At 45.2% G+C, this 20,069-nt stretch overlaps 1 protein-coding gene across 1 annotated transcript in view; it reads right to left on the bottom strand.

The window, feature by feature from the left end:
- Positions 1-267: 267 nt before the first annotated feature.
- LOC116945537 (voltage-gated potassium channel KCNC1-like) overlaps positions 268-20,069 on the bottom strand; it is a 97,026-nt gene continuing 77,224 nt past the window's right edge. Inside the window, exon 3 of the mRNA XM_032959911.2 lies at positions 268-7,932. Within this exon, the coding sequence (XP_032815802.2) occupies positions 7,880-7,932 (53 nt within the window). The 3' untranslated portion in view covers positions 268-7,879. The remainder of the gene's footprint in view (positions 7,933-20,069) is intronic.

Raw genomic sequence — 20,069 nt, 5'->3', positions numbered from 1 at the left:
CGTGATTTTTCTTCCTGCGTCCAAGGAGAGCCTCGCTCGGCTAATTTGTCCCACAAATTGAACGTTGTCGGCATGCGAGGGAAGACGCAGAGTTTCCCCCGGGAAACTCCATGCACGCATTCACACCCCAGTGCCGCACAGCGATGTCAGTAACCCACTTGCTGCACTGCAACCCGTTGCCCTGCACGTTTGCGATTCACGTGTGCACGCCGTGTGTTCGCGCGCGGGACGCTTGTGTCGCGTGCGTGAATAAACAAGAGGCGCTCATTTCATAATAACCCCTTTTAATAATGCATTTTGTAAATATGAAAATGCATATATCACCATGCACACAATTTTGCATACCTCTCCGTCATTCCCGGACAGCATTACCTAGCTCATGCATATATGTACACATCAAGCTTCACCTACAGTATGCATAACATACATTCGTGCTAATAATATACATCACCTGCATAGCATGCAAGATAACCGGGCGTTGTGTGCAAGTCAGCACACTATGAAAATTGACATCGTAAAGCAACTTGCGCGCAACTACTCTTAGACTCGGTTTGATGTTCCGTGCAATCCGGAGGTCACCGCCGCTTCGATCACTCAGCCCGGCATTTTAAACAACGCTCACGATTCTTAAATGCCCACCCCCACCCACCCACGCCTCTGTCCACCCCATCGGTATAAATGTGTATACCACAGGTAAGTCGGATCGGCAGTAGCGCGTGCAAGTGGGGTGAAGTGTGGTTGAAGCCCACCTCTCGCAAGGTGCCTGGCCAGTATAGAAGAGTAGGCCTCTAGATGGCACCTATAGAATCCCTTCTCGCGGAGGACTTTCTATCAGCAGTGCCACGAGAAAGTAATTACAGGGCTGCACCTTTACATCATAGTAAAAATCAAAGTGCCTCCTTGCTCATACGACTGACTATTTGAGCTGTACTCATCTTCATCGGCAGCCCGAGCCATCAATGGAAATTCCACATTCCCTTGGCGAGGGAAATTCCTCTCCAATGGCTAGACACGGTTGGCATCCCATAAAGTGATACTGATCATCCCGGAGGGATGATTTGTTGACTGGACCCATGACCAGCATTTAACCTCGCAACCTTCCCATTTTGAGTTGAGCTCTCCAATCATAGGGCAACCCCCAAATCATCATCACCTGGTTACAGTATTAAAATACTGCAGTTATAATATGAAAAGAGTAAATGCATTGATGTTTTGAAGCAAAATTGCTTCGACATTACATTTGCTTGACTCTGTCTTAAATTGACTACAATTATTGCTTTAACGTTCCAACATGTACTTTCTTAACAATCCCACGGAACTCTTGAATGTACCTGCTTTACAGGCATTTATTTCAGTGGGTATGAACTCGATGCAATTATATTTATTGTACAGTACTGATTCATAACATACATCTGTAACAAAAAATTGGGATATGATGCATTGAGATCAGAATTAGGAATTGTATACTATGATGATGATGTTGGGGGTTACAATAATGCTGATAAAGTTCAATATGCATAACAATAATGTTAAATATGGTAGGCATTTATGTATTGGTGGATCTGTGGTTCCGATAGAATGAGTCCGTGAAATATGGAGGCATTATGCGTGCGCGAGCCGAATCTAACCAGTGGCAAGCAATGCCACACGACATCCAACCAACGTCGACCATCGATTTTAAAATCTCGACATGTTCAATCATCGCATCAGTTACAAACAACCGCGACACCTCCAACCCATGCTCACTCCCACCCTCAAAGCCACAGCACCTGGACCCGGTGCTCGATCCCATAACTCCTTTTATGGGCAGGCACATGCCCAGGATAACCTAATAAGGGCATGACACGTCTCCTTTAATTGATCGTTATTCAGGGCCTCCATATTTCACGGACTAATCGCTTGACAGCAATGAGACACAGCATCCAATAAGACACGAGGTGGCCTATGCGAAGCACTCGGTTTAATTTATATACTTCTGGTTGCAATGTGCTTTTGTTAAGTCAAATACTACCATTGTTACTTTGAAATTCTGGTTCATGAATTTGTAATGAGCGTTAAACATATATAAAGTAGTTTTTTAGCTGTAAAGAAAAATCAAGTGAATCTAAATTTTGTACCCTAACCGTGTCCCAGGGCGGTGTCCTTCGCACGTCAACGAAGACCCTTGAGTCGGCACCGAACGATGCATCGTCGATTCGTCGATGAAAGACACCTTTCACGCTCATGATGTGCATGCATCGACGTGTGCGTGTAAGCATTTGTTGTCAGACAATTGGCCCAATTGATATTCAAATTAAATGCCGTTACATTTAGGCTTGCGGAGAAAAGAAATCAGATAGGGGGGGGGGGGAAACGAGACCGGAAGAGGAAACTGAATTCTTGACCCCAGAATTTCAACAATTTCGTAGAATCACGGTTGCATGCTAACCCCCTGGTTTCCCATCCCCTTGGCTACATCGTCTCTTGCCTGAGCGTCATTGTCTTTGAACATCATCTAGATTGCAATGACCTTTTTTACCAACAGTAATATAGGAATTTGTTTTTATTTTACCACGAGGAAGCTGGTGGCCATACATGTTGATACATTATTCGGAAACTTTTTTAATTGGACATACCGTCGGGAACATCACCACCTGCTGGTAAGACTAATTAACATTCGTGAGTCAGTGCTGCGTTCACTTCGTGCTGTACGGGGACAGCTGCCACTGGTGGGTCCCCTAGGCTAGACTTCAACCAGAGGCATTGGGATGGTTGAGATGCGGAGGGATTTCAGTGCCACGTAAATGCGAATCCATATCCTTCGGGGAAAAAAATGAAACGGAGTTTTAACTATTGAAATTAAGTCAAAACACCCCTTTTCCACCGACCCTGTTGTTAATATACACCGGTTTATAAGGGAAGGGCTGAAGTGTGTTTGTCTCGTCTGTCATGTTGTAGAGTGGGGGGAGGGGCTTGTGAGGGGGAGGGGCTTGTGGGGAGGAGGGGCCTGTTGGGAGGAGGGGCAGTGCCCTCCCAATTGCATGGCCCCTTACTCTCAATGTCGTCAACTGAACGCGAAGTTTCAGGGATACTTTCCCGATTTTAGTTATTACAAATCCAACAGTCAGCTTTGTGGGAACTGAAAGTTTGGATAATCAAAAAGTTTTTTGTTGTTGCTTTGTATTGATCCCAAAATAGTGACATCGTTTCTTCCACGTGCTAAACCGGAAGTGATGCCATTGTGACGTTGCCTTTGAAAAAAAACATGGAAGACTGTGTGAGAGAGAGAATAAGTGTGTGGATGAGCATATGTGTGTCGCTGTATACATGCTTGATATATAGTGTCTGCAATAGCACATGTTTGGCGAATGTCAACAGAAACTACAACTGTGTTTTATTGACCAGGTCAAGGCCTGTGATACAAAACTAAAAGATTTAAAATTTACCATGTAAGGCCCACTGTACCAATGTAGGCCTTTTTCAGAAGCGACCTGGCCACTAATGATCTCTCAACGAAGTGGCTTATGTGGAAATTTATATGAGCCAAATAATCTAAACGCATTTAAAAAAAAAACCTGCGGACCTGGAGAAAATTCCACGTGATCGAAGGGAAAACATGCAAACTCCAAATATACAGCAGGCGTCAGGGTCGGGATTGACCTCACGCACGCCTGCATACCAGGCGAGGTAATTAACATCTCGCCACCGTGGCGCCCCATCAAGATACCATGAGTTTGGTTGAATCTGTTCCAGGTCCCTGACCCTTTGCTCATGATCATTAGGGATCTTCATGATCATTAGGGATATTCATGATCATTAGGGATCTTCATAATGGTAGGCAGGCCCGGGCAAAGCTGAGTAACCAGCAGTCGGAGCCATTTTTTTGCTTTCCTTGGGAGTGCGGCAGAGATGTTTTCTGGCCCCGACAATATTTAACATATTTTCTGATCACATAGAGAACCCTTCCATGGTTGTCCCAGAATAATTTCCATCTTATACAGATAGAAGGCTTGACGTGGCTCCCTACTCATCAGCTATGCCATGTAAGCCGACGGGTGGGTAATCGGGTGCACTTGGCGAGCTGTGGTTTTGCAATGGAGGCCTCTTACAATCAGTCTAGTGACAATGTTTAATCGGATACGTAACAATGTAACATTGTGTGGAAGTTGCCTGGCCTCTAACTCAGGCCTGTGGCTTCTCAGCCACAGTAATATCCTCTATTCTGTCTACTTACAAAATATGGACCCCTTTACCAGGACGCTTGCATTGACTTGATATATACAGGCTGGCCTGCCTATGCTCCTTTCTGGGTATATTCATATTGGATTATGTGAGAAGCTCACAAATCCTTGAAATATCTAGACATTGGAGCATCAGCAGGCTCCTTAAGCAGGCGAGGATCCATAGGATGGGTCATGATAATAATTCAAATTGATAATGCACATTCCATCCTAGGATCCTCAAAGCGCCTACAAGCCCAGTCACCGTATGCCCAAGCAGCTTCTGTTTGGCTGAATATAGGAAGCCAAAGCAGTCACTGCATGAGCTAGAGATGTGATGAGCTAATGTTGGATTGGAGGACTTAGAGTTGACTGGACTTGCCATTGTCAAGATGGGGCTTTATGTGGGGGAGGCTCATAAAATCAACAAAGGAGTGGGAGAATGTTCGGTTGTTTTGAGAGTGTCAGTGGGTGTGAGGGTGTCAGTGTGTGTGAGGGTGTCAGTGTGTGAGTGTCAATGTGTGACAGTGTCAGTGTGTGTGCACCTAGCCTGGCACAAGCGCCGTGGTGACTCTACCGCCGCTTAGTGGCGAATGGCGGCTGTTGCTGTTTGTGTGTGAATGTGTATGCTAGAGTTTTATCTGAATCGGTCCTGGTCCTCCCCTAGGTCGACTCGGCCTTAAATGAGTACCTGGTGCGATGTGCAAAAACTTCGCCACTGGGGAGACAAAGGCGGCCGTGCGTGGTGCTGGCCACCCAGCCTCTCGTGTGCCATGGCGGTCTTCATAGGTGCTCGATAACAGCACTTGCCCCTACAGTCTGTTGAGGCTATACGGGGGCTCTTTGTCTCATCTTTGTCGGAGCTTTAAACGTCGCAAGCCACTTTCAGAGCCGCACAGCTGCGATAGGGATTTGTGAAACCTGCTAAGCAGCTGCACTTCGAGTCGGTGGCCAGCAGATGGCAGTACAACAACAGCAGCAGACATGTGAACCAGTCTTCTGTATGCACTTTGAGTTATCTCCCTCCCATGCATCGGTACGATTTCCGCCTGGTGCATCGGCATACCTGTCAACCCATACGGTTTATCCCGTATTCTTGTACAGGGAAGTTGAGTTTTCAGGTCCACAGCCGTTTGAATACGAGCAATTTTGTTTTGTCTATTTGTTTGAGTTTCTCCCTTGCGATGGTACTTTGTAGGATGAACGTTGAGATTTATAAGGGGCACGGGGTGACCAATCAGGTCTGAATTGGTCTGTAATAAGGTAGGGCACTGATAAGTGATTGACAGGTATGCATAGGTCTCCCACCTACACGAAATAATGTTCCCGTTTATTACAATAAGGAAGTGGAGCGGGAGATGTTCGCCTTCACGTGGGACCACTCTGTCAAGTGGGAAGTCCACGACTCCATGGCATCGTCAGCCCGGCAACCGGCGAACATCGATTGACGATCTCCCCGTTCTCCAGAGCAGAAACAACTCAAACGAGGACTTTGAAAAAAATGCCAAATGCAGGAGGTCCCTGGGGGGAAGTGTCCCGAGACAGTAGACACTCCCGGATTAAAAGTGCCCTCGTTCTCACGATCGTGAGATGGAACATGTTTTGTTTGAAGGCAATGAAACGGATTTGAAATGAAAATTATAATTAAGGAATGTTTAATGATTGCAACGAATATATTTTAGCTTCGTGAAAATTATCTAAGGGTCATGGTAATAAATAGTCTTAAAATATTTAAAAAAAGTTTCTTACGCTAAATTAATATATTTTAAGTAATTATACTTTTATTGGATTAGGTACATAGTGATTCAGACTATAAAGTAATCAATTTAATTACTCCAATAATTCAAAAAAAAGTATATGCAATTGGGCGTAAGTCATCTGGAAAACTAATAAAACATTTTTTTTAAAAGAAGAAACTCATTCCTGGTACGTATGTTTAGAGTTTGGAATTGCAAACAAAATCTTGTCTGCAAACTGTTGGGTGCCGGACTGACGATACAACATAGCATAGGAGATGGATTCTTCACACAGTGCTTCACCTTGACTCTGAAACAAATGGGAGTGTTAGCGATGTAGGACACGCTCGGCACGAATTTCCCGAAGCAAGATCCATCTGCAGACAAAAGTGCCATCCATTACATACACTCAACAAAATTGCACATTTGGCCATTGCTCATTTAAACGTATACTGCGCGTGATGTATATATGCCGTCGACCTAACGGCATCTGCTAAGCTAATAAACCAAATTAAAAGCAGCTTCAGTTTCTCAAAAGCTTTCAAACGTTTGATTTGATCATCCTCTATTGTAAGTGCTTCACAACTATGTGCACACGCAAAAGGTTTATTATTTGTTTTATATGTGTGTCGCCTACAATTGCGCATGAATGAGTGCCGGCAAACTTTTAATTATTTGTATTTACAGGAGTAGAGACAATCTTGAGTCGCCTCCAATAAAGCAACATGGGGCTTTGGTTATACTGTACATATATCACAGGGCAGACAGAACCTGTGACACTCGGTGCAGTGGACACCCTCTTATCCGGATTAATATTCACTTAAACGAAAAACTCAACTATTTTCTATTTATTTTACCAGGTAAGGCCCGTCACTCCTCTTTCATAAACGTATTCTGCAGATAAGGAGATACGTTTTTGGCACCATGATTCCTATCCAAGAAAAAAACTAATAGAAGGATTGATTTTAGATATGGTGACCACATTTTAGAAGACCAATAATCCCCAATAACACTACCAAGATTAACTTTTGCTTCGAGCAGAACTTCTAGGGGTGAAGTGTTTCTTATTCACGTAAAAAAACAACGAATATTATCATCTATTTGTCCGTGATTTGAGGCGTTTTCACGGATTATATGAGTATTTCCGATAACAGGAGTCACGGATAGGAGGAGCAGGAGCTTCACCGTATTAATGGACGGACACCTGCTGATGGGATATTTACCTGGGGGAAGCAGCAGGATAAGCCACGTCTGATTCCAGATTAATTTATAGGTTAATGAAGGATCTACCCTGGGGGGGGGGACTAAAAAACTAAAACGAAACTTTGTTTTTATCAGGTAAGGCCCACAGCTATATAGCTGTTTTTTTTTAGAAGCGACCTGGCCACCGACGATAGCCCAATGCAGTGGATTATCACGTGCAAATGTATAGCAGCCAAATACTATAAACGCACGTTGTTTCTAAATGGGACAGGTAGGTGGTCTTGCATTGGAATGTTTGAGCAATGTTTTATTTAATGTACAGTATTGAGTATTGGTGAACGTGGCTACTCAAAGTATACCGCTTAATATGAGTGTGTGTTAACACTCTCTCATTCGCAAACAAGCCAGCAATCGTCTCTCCGTGCTGCCATCTATCGGCCACCTCGTAATCCCTATTTGGTTGGGAATCTCACAGCGTAGCACAGCGAACTTAACCAGCTCTGGCTGATCCACTAAAACCCACCTCCAAATCGCCACCACACGGGCGTGTGCCACCACCACCTCCAACACAGATTGAATGTTACACTTACAGTAACAGTCATGAGTTGGGGCTTGCTCATCGAGCTCCAGCGCAGGCCCTGTCAAAGCAGGTATGAGCCCAAGCGAGATCGGCCAAATAATTTAACCGCAGCGTTTTCTCTTGAGCTTGACACTTCGTGGAGAGGGGCAAAGTTCTCTCCATCAACTGCAGTCTTCCATGAAAGGGTCTGGAATCACTTTCTCACCCCAGGAACCTGGGAACGATACATTGACGCATGAGAAAAAATGAAGATGTATCGACACTGCGAGTTACGCGACCGCAATAGAACAAAATGCGCCCCATTCGTGCTCCCGCACCTGCAGGGCCGCATTCACGCGGGGGCTTTAGTGGCTGCAGTCAGAGACTTTGGATTTTGAAGAGGGGGGCAATGCACAGGGTCGAGCAAAAGTCAGGACACCGGGTTATTATATTTATTTGGACAAATCACGTAGGACGTTTCGATTGCAACACAAGCAATCATCATCAGGTGTGATGATTGCTTGTGTTGTAATCGAAACGTCGTATGCTATTATTAAATTTACTTTTCTTTCTACCCGACTTTACCGAAAGAACCAAAGAGTAATTCCTGCAGTCACGAAAGCTCCAAATCAAGTTTGAATCACGTAGGGTTATTTCATATATCTTAATAAATAATTAAAACCGGCTTCCGTTATCATTAATGCATACTAAATAAAATGCTCTAATGCCAGTGTTAACACACATTAATTAATAACCAATTGTGTCCTGACTTTTCGGCCACCCTGTATATACCGCTTTATAATAGGTGACATGCATTATGATACGTCCCATGGCTAATTTGTTAATTAAATCTAATGCATCACTGTGTGCATTACCATGTGCCAAAATTCAAATACTTTTGTTTATTTTAACTTTGATTTAGCGTTACGATTTGTATAACCCATTTAAAGCTTTAAAGCGGGAACTGAAATGACCCAGGTGAATATACCAATCGAGTGTTTGGTATCGGCATGGGTCGTGGTAAAAGATTAATTGAGCTAGACTGAGGGCCCCCCAAAACTAAAACCAACGCCAAGCCCCCCCCTCCGCAAACCTCAATCCAACCCCCCCCCCCCACCCCTTCCATCCCCGGTAATTTGATAAGTTTCACGATTCAAGCCAATAATCTCAATACCCTTGCTTTTGTAGTGAATTTAGCAGCCTCTTGTGACTCGATGGGGTTGCATGGACCCATCACTTATTGTACACAATTTCCATAATGCATCAAAGTGATGATTGTCGCATGAGAGACAAACTTATATTTTTTTAAATTCCCAGGGCTGAAAATTTGCCAAATTACCTGAAACAATAAATTAGTGACAGGACTTGAGACTTACCACGCTTGGTTTAATCATGGTTGGTGACTGCCTAGTTCGAATCAAGGATTTCAGCAGTTGCTCGCACATGTCGCTGCCATCTGAACCAGGGGTCCACCTCCCATTAGTAATATTAAAGAATCTACTGCATCTTGTACTTGGCTTTTCTGGCTCAGTGTGCTGCAAAGCTTTACTGAAATAAACCCAACATTGATCACAGCCAAATATATTGGCGGGCCTTGTAGACATTCTGCCAGGTCCCTGATAAGGTGATTCTCATAGCTTGAATTTCATTTAATTAAACAAAGTTTCCCTGATCTGCGCACACGTACAACTTTTTGAAACAATATTTTATTTTATAAAAAAAAAACTATCCCCATGGATCAGAGGGTATTGTTCATCTGTCTAGACTAGATTTACCTGTTATCGCCACTTCTAAATATAGCACTGCCTTTCTATAACCCCCTCAGGATGTAAGTCGTGCAGCACGTGTCCAGCTTGTGTTTGTCCGTCCACTGCTGGATGATTCTCCCCACAACAGAGCAGTCAGTGAGGGTTATTTGTCCATACTTCACCACGATACATTGTTGTGTTTGAGTTAGGCCACGTGGCAGTACGTAATTTTTGGCAAAAATTATTGTCATTAAACCGACAATATTCTCACGTTGACTTAAAAATATTATTTAATACGTGGCCAATGTCCTGATGAAATCGTGAATGTTAAAAGCTCCTCGCCGGTAGCTGAAGACTTCCTATGACTGAATTCAGCCTCAACGTGGGAACGACATTGGCTCAGGCTGCTTTGAGCTTCACCGGGTAGAGAACTCGGGAATGCAATGAGGCTGCCCCAGCTCACTCCGTGCGTTAAGTGACTGCCGTGCCATCACCAAATGCCAAAGTGGGGTTCATTCCCATTTATATTTATTTTAAAAAAATTGGATTCTGCCCGCTTTTATTACGTTGATTACTTTTAAAAAAAAAAACTTCACCACGTTGACCAGTGCGGGTTGGTGAAGGTGAGGAGAGCAAAGAACAACTAATGGATGATGGGTTGTGTTTCGTCACTGTCCTTCAATTGCTCACAACACCTACAACACCCGTTTTATACAAGGCGATTGCCCATCCAGCTACCGACCAGGCTCAAACTTGCTCAGCTTCCGAGTTCTCAGGGGATCAGATGCATTCCGGGTAGAAAGGCATTATTTCTTTTAGGGACACTCACGAAAATTGTTTCTGCTTCGTGTACATTTAACATCAAGTGCGAAGCCCCCCAGCGAAACTCTCCCAACGACAATGCCGAGGAGCAAGAGCGGGATTGTAATTGTCCCATTGAACCCAGGGACTCTATTCAGTAGGATTCTGTAACTGGGATGCATGGACGATTCCTTAAACGAGTGCGTTGCATGCGGGACGAAACCACAGTGCCTGGAAGAAGAAGAAGAAAACACTCGCATATACAAGGGGCGTAACATGGAAATGGATGCTCTCGTGATGTAATGGTTATCCAGACTGGAGGTGCAATCCAGAGGTCACCGGTATGATTCGATCTCTTCACGTGGCAGTTGAAACAATGGCCAGTTTAAAACGTGGGTACTTTCCTCCGCTTCCAAGATGCCTTGCCGGTGTAGCAGATTCGGCCAAACGCCCTCTAGGCGCGTCCTTAAGTATGCATGGATGGGGCCGTCCATAAATGACTTCACGCGATTTTGGACGATTTTTGACCCCCCCCCCTCCTTGTCACCCGGTGTCACAAAAAGTCAGACCCCCCCCCTCAAATATGACGTCACAAAGCTCTGCCCCCCACCCCCCCCCAAAAAAACACATATTTCCATTTTGAAAATGAAACATGTTTCAAATCTTGATTTAAAGCTTTCGTGACTGCAGTAATTCGCCGTTTGTGTTATGGTCGAAACGTCGTGAGAATTTTTATTGTTTTATATATTTTTTATTATTTTATTGTTTCCCTTCAACGTGACTTTACCGAAAGAGCTAAGAATATGTTTCATATCGCTTTAAACTATTGTCATTGCAGTGCGTATTTAATGTGGCGCTGCACTCTGATGTTGTAGGAGAAAACATTTATTAAAAAGTCTATTTAATCAAGTAGAACCTGTTGTCTATATGTATTTAAAGTTGCGCATTTTGATGTGACGTCACATTTCTCACCCCCCCACCCACCCTCGTCACACATCGTCACAAATGTCTGACCCCCCCCCCCCCCCCCCAGGTGCCTGATGTCATTTATGGACGGTCCCTTTGTTGAACTTCTTTTCGCGCCGTACGTTAGCCAACGGTGCCAATCGAAGGGTCCTCACTTGAGGACCCTTGTGCCAGCAGTGACATCGGCGAGAAGTTGCAGTGCTGCGCCTTGCTGTACCTCGCACTCAAACGCAACTCGCTGCGCTGTCATCCGCGCCGACTGGACGCTCCCTGAACCCCGGCAGGCCGAGGGACTCGCAGCACGGTGGTCGTGTTTCTTTGCGCGACCAACCAACCCCTGACTTATAATATTGGTCGCGAAAGCCTCCTACGTGTTAAAAAGGTGGATGGATTTACAGGGTGGTACGCCCCCCCCCCCCCTCAACGCACACAGTTGAATAAAATAAAAACGCGGAGCAACTTGAGCGCGGACGAGCAAAGGGTGCAATGTCCAATTGAAAAATGACAACTGGCGTTCATTTTTGTTGTTGTCTTCAAATGTAAATATATGTCTCTGGCTCTCTCTCTCTCTTGTCAGAGCTGCCACATGGCACGACATTAGTGGTCTCCTTCTTCTCTGCGTCGCCCATCAGCCAATGGCGACGCAGCGAGCCCCACGCCACTGGAAGAGAAACGGCTCAAAATCGTTCACGATCGTGTCTTGTCTGCTAAACAGGAAATCCTCTGTTTGTAGCGTGACGCGTGATGCTTGGCACGGTGTAATTTAATTCAGAAGCAGCGGGGCTATTTGCTGTGCAGGCAAATGCCCTTGATTATTTTACCCTCCCGCAAAAAAGGAAATTGCTTTAAACCACGAAGGTGTCTGAGCTGCATGCAATAATGGGATGTCTGTAGAATAATATTTGAAAAGGCAGTTTGCGGGCGAGTTGGCAACCTTTAAAAAGCCAGACTTTTGCGCACTTAAGTCATGCTAGTATAATCCATGTATTATAACCTGGCATTTAGTGCTCCTATAAACACATTTCCCTGAACTAATGCGCCATATCTAACGAATTGGCACATTTTGCTTAAGTGACAAATGTTACTAATTGGCTGTGTCGGGTGGTGGTGGGTTTAACGACACATTGATATATTGACGCGATCTAACCCCCCCCCCCCAAAAAAAAACTATTACGGATGATATTGATCGCGGAAAGCCTGCGCGTCAAAGTGCCCCCATCTCATCAGATGTTGGAAGCTTAAACAAATGTTTGAGGCTGGTCAGTGCTTCAATGGGTGGCCACAATGCACCGCACTTTGCTCTACGCTGCGTGGTCGGAGCAGCAGAGGGAAGTGCAGCCACATCCACGGTTGTACTGAACGTTACTCTCCCGGGTCTATGCTCCCGGCCTTCGTCGACCATCATTGACCGGCGTGGTGAAGTATATCAGAAGAGAAATAAAACACTCCCGTGGGAAGGTGACCACTCTCGGGAGTTGATTGACACAAAGGGTTGCACGTGTGCACGTACAGTGTTTTGTGAGACTTTCAGTGATGCAAGCTTGGAATCGCATGGTGCTTTTTTTAAAAAAAAGCGACGGCTTTCTTTCGTTGGGTATAAATTAAGCGGGCTAACTCCTGGCGAAGGCATTAATCACAGCAGGATCAGGTGATTCTAGTCAAAATAAATTTCCGCGCTGCTTTATTGATTTTTGTTGTTGTTGTTGTTGCTTGAGTGGCGCACGTGTACATTTGCATCGCTTGTCTGGAGTGACTCAAAACAATCAATCGGTGTCCATCAAAGCTTTGCGATGTTTTGACCGATGACTCCGCGTTTTCTGTTTTCAATCAACATGGCAAAACGCAGCGGCGTAAGAAGTAGAGAGAGAGAGGCGAACACGAGAGGCCCACCGAAATCCGGCTTCGGTTTCGGCGCCGAAAGTTGGCAAATGGCCTCTTTCGATATAGTAAATTTTTATCTTTCGGTCTGGTTTCGGCGAAACCAGAAATTCAGTGGCCTCTAGCGAACACCTGCTCTGGCTGTAACTTGTAAGGACGCTGCTAGTAGAGCAAGGAAGACTCATTCTTTTTATTACACGCTTTTTACGAACGCTATTGTTGTTGTTGTATCCTCAAATATTGTAACTCAATTTTTTACCCACTTCCCAATGTGGTATCGACTGCAAACTTGGTATACTTATGTCATACTGATGACAATACTATATTGTATCATTAAAAAATACAAATTATATATGTTTAAACATTATTTTGTATACGTTATGTTTCGGCTTGGGTATAATTTGTCCACGCTCAACTTACGTTGTGGCAAGCTTCGGGGCCACTTCCTGGAGTCGTGGAGTTATTATATTACTAGTACGGTACATTTCATTAAAGCGTGTTTTTTTGTTTAAAAAAGTATTATTAAATATTACTTATTTCATGAAGATCAAAAACGTGGACGTTAAAAACGTATTGCGGAACACTTTGTTAAATTTAGCCAGTTTTCTGTAACGTTATTCCCCCTCATCACAATACGACTGCATGCTAAACATCCAGTCCTTATTAGAGCATATTACAAGAGTCATCGTGCCCCCCAGTAACATGCACACGACGCATAAACGCTTACAATTCTAAATTTTGATTTAAAGCTTTCGTGACTGCAGTAATTCATATTCTTAGTTCTTTCGGTAAAGTCACGTTGAAGGGAAACAATAAAATAATAAAATATATATAAAACAATAAAAATTCTCACGACGTTTCGACCATAACACAAACGGTCGTCATCAGGTGATAGGAAAGTTCTTGTGTTATGGTCTAAACGTCGTGAGAATTTTTATTGTTTTATATATATTATTATTATTTTGTTGTTTCCCTTCAACGTGACTTTACCGAAAGAACTAAGAATATGGCTTACGATTCTAGTTGGGAATTGTATTGTTTTATTTTATTATTGTATTCTCATTCCACGTGACTTTACCGAAAGAACCAAAGAAGACGAATCCTTGCAGTCACGAAAGCTTTAAATCGAAATTTGTCCAAAAGAACTTTCCTATGTGTGTTGAAATCCTCTCGCACCGTACGTAGCCAACCGTGCCGATCGGAGGTGCGGAGACAACAGCAACAACAACATTCTAAAGACAACAACAACAACATTCTAAAGACAACAACAACAACAACAACATTCTAAAGACAACAACAACAACATCCTAAAGACAACAACAACAACATTCTAAAGACAACAACAACAACACGACGGCTGCGTCAACTCTCTGTCGTCAAAAAATTGCGTAGCGTGCTTAGGGGTGTCATGTAGGCGGTGTCGCTGCTGGCGATGGCAGAGGGCAGAAGCCGACTGTGGTGTTGCCAGCCCCAGGAGTTACACTTTTCCGTTTCGCCTTGACAGGTTCAATTGGGATGCCACTGCGTTAATATCTCAAAGTGTAGAGCCGGCGTTCGATGTTTGGCCATCGTGGATTCATGAGGCCAAAACCCTCCAGGGTTCGCCACGTGTGACGTTGAGTTGCACCACGCGAGGTTGGGAAGTCGCTCCTTTTATTTATCCGCCTATCCAACCGGGCGGTGCTGCAAGAGATCATGCTCATCGTAGTTGAGAAGTGGAGAGTTCAAATCCCCGGGCAGTTTGTGCATGTATGTATGCTGACCTTAATTCGCACCTTACGTAGCCAACCGTGCTAATCGGAGGTACGCGGGAAGGATAACAAACTGAACACAAAAAGCAGTTCTAAAGAAACGAGTTTTCAATCCAGATGATTTAAAAGTGCACAGCTCCAGTGGCTTCCTAATTGCGGAAGGGAGAACGTTCCAGACGGCCGCAGAAGCGCATCTGAAAGCGCACGATGCGGTGACCATCTTTTGTTCGATGGTCAACCAAAATTCGCTGCAAGGATGACGCGTGATCAGAAGGGTATCATGGTTCATTTGTGGCAAGCATTTTTGCGTGTAAAAAAATGTCCTCTTGTCCACGAAATGAGTTGTCTACTTTGTCGGGGAAGTCAGAAGCAAACGTCCTTTTTTGAGACGAATCTGTAATCACTACTCTTCGCTCGAGATCCTGCCATGGTGTGATGGTCGAGTGCTATGGAGTTATAATTCAGGGGGTTGCTGGTTTGATCCGATCTCCCTGAGCGGCAGTTGTAGCAATACTGCAGGTTTCTTAAATTGTCCACCCCAGTGGTATCAATGGCTACACCACATTGCATCTGCTTGCAAATCGCGCGGCTGTGGGATATAAGTGTGGGTACTCTCACCTCTTTTAACAAAAAAGTCCAATCTGGGAAGCGTGGAAGATCGGGCCAACTACCCTCTGGAACGTGCTCTTCCAGAGCTCGTTCTTTCGTGAATGCAGGCAATTGCAGGGCTGCACCTTTGCCGTTTACCATTAACACGTGATTCCCCAGGGTTGATGAGTCCCGTCCCCACGTCCACTTGAACAGCAAGCCACTTGTTTTGACTCGGCACGTTTTAACTGCTCGGTGTGAAGGAGCTCCACGCAAAGGCGATCACGAATGTCGGCGTTCTCGCACACCGCGCGTTTATATATATTTGTTTTGTTCGACCGATTTCGCCAATGCACTGCGATGCTTTTGTCCCCCCCCCCCCCCCTTTCGTCTCTTAATATAAAGAGCCGCGGTGTGAACAAACCTCGCGTGTTTACCGCTCCGATATGGGTGCCGGAGTTTACGTGGTCGCGCGTTTGGTACGCACGTGATGCAGTCCAGACGCACGTGTGTGTGTGCTTGTGTGCGTGTGCGTACATGCACGCACACGTACACACCGAGAGTGGGCTTGAATTTCACAGGAGGTCCAGCGTACCTAATGAATGTCTATTGACTGTAATATTGCACTCCGGTCCCTCTCCCATACTTCCTTTGCGCACGTTCGGGATCTTCCATCCTTCACCACACGGAAAATTGAACTATATTTAGCACGACTAATGGGAGAGCAGAGGAGTAAGCGAGTGTTAAATCTGGGAATGCTTTTATTTCAGCTCGGCTATAAATTCCGTCCCGTATGAATGAGACCTCGTTCGATTTTGGTGAGGTTTATCATGCATCGCATATATACATGTTACTCGTGAAGCAATGCGTCTACTATTCATCAATCTACTGCTGGATGAAGGCCTGCCCGAGCTGTCTGCATATCTCACGATCCAGCGGCGTTACCATCATTCAGGTGACTGCACACGAGTCGACTTTGTCACTCCATCTCCGCAGTATACGTCCTCTCTCAGGGATGTTCACCCCTTCAGCCGCCATTCTATCGTTCGGCTCGTCCATCTGCCATGAATTCCTTCAAACTAATCCAAAATTAGTTTGCTTATCGGTCAAACTCCACGTCCTCAAGTGCATGTTTTTGTGTTTCTGTCCATCGGTGTTATCATGCGCATAACATCCGTCCATGGATTTGTTGCGCACGTTTCAGCTTTTGCTTCACATCTGTGTCAATGTTCGTGTTTCTAAAGCGCATGTCGTAGCAAGTGGAAGATAAAAAAAACGCTGGTTACAAGCTTTTTTTTGTAAGCGCCATCGGTACATTGCTTTTCATTGTAATGTTCAGTTTTACACAAAATCACTCCGATCTCCTCTCATCTGCCTCTTTATTTCATCACCTTTGATTTCGGTACGCATTCCACGGCTGTCCAATGTTTTCCACTTGCACCTCTTTGACGGATGTTATGAATTATGTATGGCACGTGACTTTTTGTTTTGCTCATCATGATCTTGAGCCCCACGTTTTTTTTAAAGCCTTCTTTTCCTAAATCCAAACAAGAATTCCCATTGGTTGTTAACTTAATGACCATGTCATCATCAATTCTGAGAAGCAGGGCGGGTTTCTGGAAGCTCACACAGCACGTGCGTGAATTACCGGGTGCAACAATCAATTGTACTCGTATACGCTGTATGTAATGGGTTCGCATCACCCCTGTAACCACTAGAGGTGTTGCCATTCACCAAGGTGTAAAAATATATATACTGTATTTGATTCTTGAATGGAATTGCGATCCTTAACCGTGACAATGCATTAAATCACTCGGGAAGAAAGGGTGCAGGGATCACGGGGGGAGTATATCACCCCAATTATGTGTCCATAAATCATCAGCCATTGTCTATCCTCTGTTGGATGAAGGCCTTTCCACGCCGTCGACATCCCTCGGTGGTCAAGTGCTGCTACCATCATGTCATCCATCTCATTGCCCCATCCCATCGCCGCATCTCATCCATCTCATCATTGCATCTCATTGTTTCATCTCATCACACCATCGCATTGCTCCATCTCATCTCTCCATCTCACCGCTCCATCTCACTACTTCATCTCATCACTGCATCTCATCACTCCATCTCATCACTCCATTTCATCGCTCCATCTCACTGCTCCATCTCACTACTTCATCTCATCACTCCATCTCATCACTCCATCTCATTGCTCCATCTCATCGCTCCATCTCACCGCTCCATCTCACCGCTCCATCTCATTACTTCATCTCATCACTGCATCTCATCACTGCATCTCATCACTCCATCTCATTGCTTCATTTCATCGCTCCATCTCACCACTCCATCTCATCACTCCATCTCATCACTCCATCTCATCACTCCATCTCATTGCTCCATCTCATCACTCCATCTCATTGCTCCATCTCATCGCTCCATCTCACCGCTCCATCTCATTGCTTCATTTCATCGCTCCATCTCATCGCTCCATCTCATCGCTCCATCTCATCATTCCATCAAATCACTCCATCTCATCGCTCCATCTCATCGCTCCATCTCATCGCTCCATCTCACCGCTCCATCTCATTGCTTCATTTCATCGCTCCATCTCATCACTCCATCAAATCACTCCATCTCATTGCTCCATCTCATCGCTCCATCTCATCTCTCCATCTCACCGCTCCATCTCACTACTTCATCTCATCACTGCATCTCATCACTCCATCTCATCACTCCATTTCATCGCTCCATCTCACTGCTCCATCTCACTACTTCATCTCATCACTCCATCTCATCACTCCATCTCATTGCTCCATCTCATCGCTCCATCTCACCGCTCCATCTCACCGCTCCATCTCATTACTTCATCTCATCACTGTATCGCATCACTGAATCTTATCACTCCATCTCATTGCTTCATTTCATCGCTCCATCTCACCGCTCCATCTCATCACTCCATCTCATCACTCCATCTCATCACTCCATCTCATTGCTCCATCTCATCACTCCATCTCATTGCTCCATCTCATCGCTCCATCTCACCGCTCCATCTCATTGCTTCATTTCATCGCTCCATCTCATCGCTCCATCTCATCGCTCCATCTCATCACTCCATCAAATCACTCCATCTCATCGCTCCATCTCATCGCTCCATCTCATCGCTCCACCTCACCGCTCCATCTCATTGCTTCATCTCATCGCTCCATCTCATCACTCCATCTCATTGCACTATTTCATCACTCCATCTCATCGCTCCATCTCATCACTCCATCTCATCACTCCATCTCATCACTCCAACTCATTGCTCCATCTCATCACTCCATCTCATCGCTCCATCTCACCGCTCCATCTCATTGCTTCATCTCATCGCTCCATCTCATTGCTCCACCTCATCGCTCCATCTCATTGCTCCACCTCATCGCTCCATCTCACCGCTCCCTCTCATCACTCCATCTCATTGCTCCATCTCATCACTCCATCTCATCGCTCCATCTCACCGCTCCATCTCATTGCTTCATCTCATCGCTCCATCTCATTGCTCCATCTCATTACTCCATCTCATCGCTCCAACTCATTGCTCCACCTCATTGCTTCATCGCATTGCTCCATCTCATTGCTCCACCTCATCGCTCCATCTCACCGCCCAATCTCATTGCTTCATCTCATCGCTCCATCTCACCGCTCCATCTCATCACTCCATCTCGCCGCTCTATCTCATCACTCCATCTCACCTCTCCATCTCACCGCTCCATCTCATCACTCCATCTCACCTTTCCATCTCACCGCTAAATCTCATCGCTCCATCTCACCGCTCCATCTCATCACTCCATCTCACTGCTCCATCTCATTGCTTCATCTCATCACTCAATCTCATCGCTCCATCTCACCGCTCCATCTCATCACTCCATCTCACTGCTCCATCTCATTGCTTCATCTCATCACTCAATCTCATTGCTCCATCTAATCACTCCATCTCATCACTCCATCTCATCACTTCAACTCATTGCTCCATCTCACCGCTCCATCTCATTGCTCGATCTCACCGCTCCATCTCATCGCTCCATCTCACCGCTCCATCTCATCGCTCCATCTCACCACTCCATCTCATCGCTCCATCTCACCGCTCCATCTCATCACTCCATCTCATCGCTCCATCTCATTGCTCCATCTCATTGCTTCATCTCATTGCTTCATCTCATTGCTTCATTTCATCATTCCATCTCACCGCTCCATCTCATCACTCCATCTCACCACTCCATCTCATCGCTCCATCTCATCGCTCCATCTCATTGCTCCATCTCGTCGCTTCATCTCATCGCTCCATCTCATCACTCCATCTCATCACTCCATCTCATCACTCCATCTCATTGCTCCATCTCATCACTCCATCTCATCGCTCCATCTCACTGCTCCATCTCATCGAACCATCTCATCGCTCCATCTCAACGCTCCATCTCATCACTCCATCTCATCACTCCATCTCATCGCTCCATCTCATCACTCCATCTCATCACTCCATCTCACTGCTCCATCTCATCGAACCATCTCATCGCTCCATCTCATCGCTCCATCTCATCGCTCCATCTCATCACTCCATCTCATCGCTCCATCTCATTAATTCATCTCACCGCTCCACCTCATCACTC

This window comes from Petromyzon marinus, chromosome 24 (genome assembly GCF_048934315.1).
Source record: "Petromyzon marinus isolate PM22_M1 ecotype Great Lakes invasive population chromosome 24, UKy_Petmar_22M1.pri1.0, whole genome shotgun sequence".
In the NCBI taxonomy this organism is placed as follows: Eukaryota; Metazoa; Chordata; class Hyperoartia; order Petromyzontiformes; family Petromyzontidae; genus Petromyzon; species Petromyzon marinus.
This window is presented reverse-complemented; position numbering and strand designations above follow the sequence as displayed.